Source organism: Priapulus caudatus, unplaced genomic scaffold (assembly GCF_000485595.1).
Source record: "Priapulus caudatus unplaced genomic scaffold, Priapulus_caudatus-5.0.1 Scaffold280, whole genome shotgun sequence".
Classification (NCBI taxonomy): Eukaryota; Metazoa; Priapulida; class Priapulimorpha; order Priapulimorphida; family Priapulidae; genus Priapulus; species Priapulus caudatus.
This window is the reverse complement of record NW_014577341.1, coordinates 143,504-147,240: the sequence shown is the minus strand read 5'-3', so window position 1 is coordinate 147,240 and position 3,737 is coordinate 143,504. Positions and strand designations below refer to the sequence as shown.

At 43.8% G+C, this 3,737-nt stretch overlaps 1 protein-coding gene across 1 annotated transcript in view; it reads left to right on the top strand.

Annotated features, from left to right (window-relative positions):
* Positions 1 to 428: 428 nt before the first annotated feature.
* LOC106808474 (dedicator of cytokinesis protein 9-like) overlaps positions 429 to 3,737 on the top strand; it is a gene marked incomplete in the record, with an annotated part of 57,933 nt that continues 54,624 nt past the window's right edge. Inside the window, 6 exon segments of the mRNA XM_014811209.1 lie at positions 429 to 571; positions 703 to 772; positions 1,024 to 1,131; positions 1,290 to 1,421; positions 1,733 to 1,895; positions 2,232 to 2,398. Coding sequence (XP_014666695.1) covers positions 1,045 to 1,131; positions 1,290 to 1,421; positions 1,733 to 1,895; positions 2,232 to 2,398 — 549 coding nt within the window.

Sequence of the window (3,737 nt, the reverse complement as noted above, 5' to 3'; positions counted from 1 at the left end):
GACTCCCCTAGCTGCTGGGCGATCACCTGTGGTGCTCCCTATGCTAGGACCTCGAAACGCGCAAGCGCATAAAAAATTTTTTTTACCATCTCACAGACCTTTTTGACCAGGGGAAACACTGACCATGCTACACACCCGGCCATTGCTGCTCTTCCAACCCATCTACCTCAAACCTGTCTACCTGCTGCTCACGACACTCCTGTTTGACCCACCCTCACACTGTGTCCCCATCCTCATCAAAAATTTCTCCAACCAGTGACCTTGTACGGGTTTCGCAACCATCCCATTCTCCCTAATCCTCTAATTTCTCCGACACATTCATACTAGTCAATGTTTTGCTAACAGTTGACTGCAGTTGCAGTAATGCTGAACTTAATAAATTATGTCTTTGTTCGTGTGCTTAGGCTAAGCATCTGCCAAGGAGGGTTCGTACTGTCAAGCCAACAGTTCCAACTGGGGAAGAAGTGTCGAGCTTATTTGTTAAGGAATGTATCAAGTCATATAGCAGTGCATGGAACAAGGTGCACTACAAGTACCAGCCATACTCTGCAGGTTATCTACAGCTGCCTAGGTAAGCAGTTATGTTAAACTCATACAGAATATGAACACGGAAACACTGCCCTGCTATTACTGGATAACAGTGTTAAATTTCCAATCAGATAGGTCACCTTCTCGGTATTATAATGAGCTATATCGTTGCAGACCAGACAAGAAAGAAGAACTGGATACACAGGTGTATGAAATTGATATTGAGCATGAAGTTAAAGATGAAGTAAGTCGCATTGTTCTGTAGTCAGTATAAATGTGGTTTAATACGTTTTTAGAGATGTTTGTATGTCTAACTAGAACACTGGTCATATCAGCATCAGTAATTTCTAAGATTCACACATCACAAAGTACAATAATCACAGATGATTGTTATAATAATAAACGTTTCGTATAAGGCAGTTTTAGCTAAAGTGAATATACTTATGTTGTATAATGACAGCCAAATTTGTCTGACACGTGTGCATTTGTGAACAGGAGAGTGCGTTACGACGTACGATGAATAAGAGTGTGACTAAGTCTGGCTATCTGTGCCTGTCACCGGACAGACAACATGATGCAGGTCGTGCGAATTTATCCATGAAGGTAATGAGTGACGTAGTATAGTTATACAAAACATGGTCACTAATAGTGGGAAATCGCCGTAAAGTACGAGATCTTGAATTTATATTGCAATTTTCATCTATGCAATTTTTAAGTCCATGCAAGATGTGATGTCCTCATCAATAATGATATAATTTCAGTCATTCAAGAAGCGGTTTTTCTACCTGAAGCAACAAGTCGATACTAGCTACGTGATGGAATATCACAAGGATGACAAGAAGTTGGATGCCAAGGGACTCATCTATCTAGACTCCCTGGTCGATGTAGTTAAGGTCTCCCAGAATTTTATGACTAATAACCAGTCGATCATAAGCATGTGTGTTATCCTATGTGAAAACACACAATACTGAGCAGTGATTATTGTAAAATGATAAGATAGAGTGTACAAGTTTTCATCAGATAAAAGTTATATTTATAACTAGGTAAGATGTTGTTATTAACCCTGTAAATTTTACATGGATGTGACCCTTTTTAACCTATTTTAAAAACAACCATTTATTTCATCTGAGTATACCCAGAGAGGGAAAATTTAAGACATACATCCATTGATGAGCTTGCAGTAATCGATGTCCTTTGATTGCAGAACCCAAAGCGAGGCAAGTTGGTATTTGAGCTACGCATGCAGGACCGGCATAATGTGTTGCTGCTAGCTGACAATGAACAGCAAGTGGACAGCTGGATTGCCACTCTAAAGCGAGTGATAGATAGTGAGAAGAGAGATGCTTTGGGGGCAAATCGGATCTTCGGTAAAGCTCCTTGTAATTATACTATGGGAGTACACACAGTAATTAATACAGCTAGCTAATGATAAATTTTAGTGAATGAGCTTGCTTGCTTACTTGGTTAACCTCTTGTTCCCCCAATGGGATATAAGGCCGTTAATTCAAGAGGCAGTCCACATTATAGGACAAGTCGCTGTATTTAGATCGAGACCAAAGGAACGTGAAGTGGTTTGAATGCCACTTTAATTTAACAAAAAATAAATAAAATCACCACCGTAAAAGATCCTAATGTCATTAATATGTATCTAATATTTAAGATCTTGCTACAATTTTATGTTGTTCTGCTTTGTGCAATTACAGAGGAGCACATACCCTCGCCAGGCAAAGCGGGAAGCCTGCACGAGAGCCTCCGGCAAAGTATGAACCCCGAGCTGCAGAAATACGCCAGGGAGACGGATGCGAGCATAGCTGAAGACAGGCAGCAGGGCAGGCAGAGACTGTTCAAGTTGTACAGACATGAGATGCAGGTGGGCATCGGCTATCTAAAATCTGAACCCTGTACAACAACAAAGACACAGGCCTCGCCGCCGTGGCACCTGGTTTCTAAACGCAAGCCAGTAACTGCGTTTAGATTACAAAACAACACAACAACAACAACAACGGCCTCCGCCGACCGGCACTTGTTCTACCCTGCAGCCAGTCTATCGTTCAAATTATTATGACGACAACCAACCAACAACAACAACAACAACAAACCTAACAATACAACAACAAACCAACACACAGCCTCCTGCCCGCACCACCCTGGGTTCTAAAACTGGCGCCACTCCTCCGTTCAACCGTTACGACAACAACAACAACTAGACAGATCACTCACGAGTGCAATACCATTCCGCCAGCTGACATACAGCGCCATAACGACTCAACGACACACAATAACCCCACTAATATATCGCCAGGTACTGACACTTATCACGCTCCCATGCTAACAGTTAGTTTTAACCCGACTGTTCGCTGGCTCGCTGGCTTGCTGGGTCTCGCTGGCTTGCTGACAATCGCTGGCATCCGCTGGTAATATCCGACGAACGCCAACGCCCACATACCCTCCGATCCATCTGCTAATATCGATCGCGCGACACACACGAACACAATCCGACGCGAAAACATACCGTCGTCCTAACCTCTTTGCGGAAGGTAACCACAATGGCCACTCCGCCACAGCACCCTGTTTCTTAACTGCAGCCAGTTCCTCGTTGCAGATTCTCCGAAATGTCCGGCTGAAGCTGTTTCGTCTCAGCGTTGGCGTTGAGCCATCTTCTCGCGCCATCTCACACGTCCTTCGACATTCTGCTCAGCTCGGCGCGATCGTTGATTGTCGATATGAAAGTCCTCCGAATCCTTTGCATTCGTCCCGCACAGTCGTACAGTCCAGCGTGGCAGAAGTATCGGCTCTCCTGGCACGAACAAGCGTTAAGACATGGAGTATAGCAACAAGGAAAGCTGCGTGTGTCATCACCCCATTGTGAACAGTACCTCGAATAGTTCCCCCTCCAGATAGTAGTAAAGCCTCTAATCAGCAAACGTTCCAGTCCTTTGTTAACAGTCAACCAAAATCCATGTTTATAACCCTCCTCTTAGGGCTCAAACCAGGTTATCAGCCACCTTGCTCTCGCAACGTCAGCGAAATTCATTCCATGGTCGCTTTCAATAAAGTGATAAAAATGTAGTCAGCGCTGAAGGACAAAAAAGGTTTTGCATCGGTCGTTAGACTCATTCTCTCATAAAATGTCTGACTATCCACCTTCCCCCACTGGCCTGACTGTACTCCAATTTCACACTGTGGATGTTTCCTCCCATCACACTATA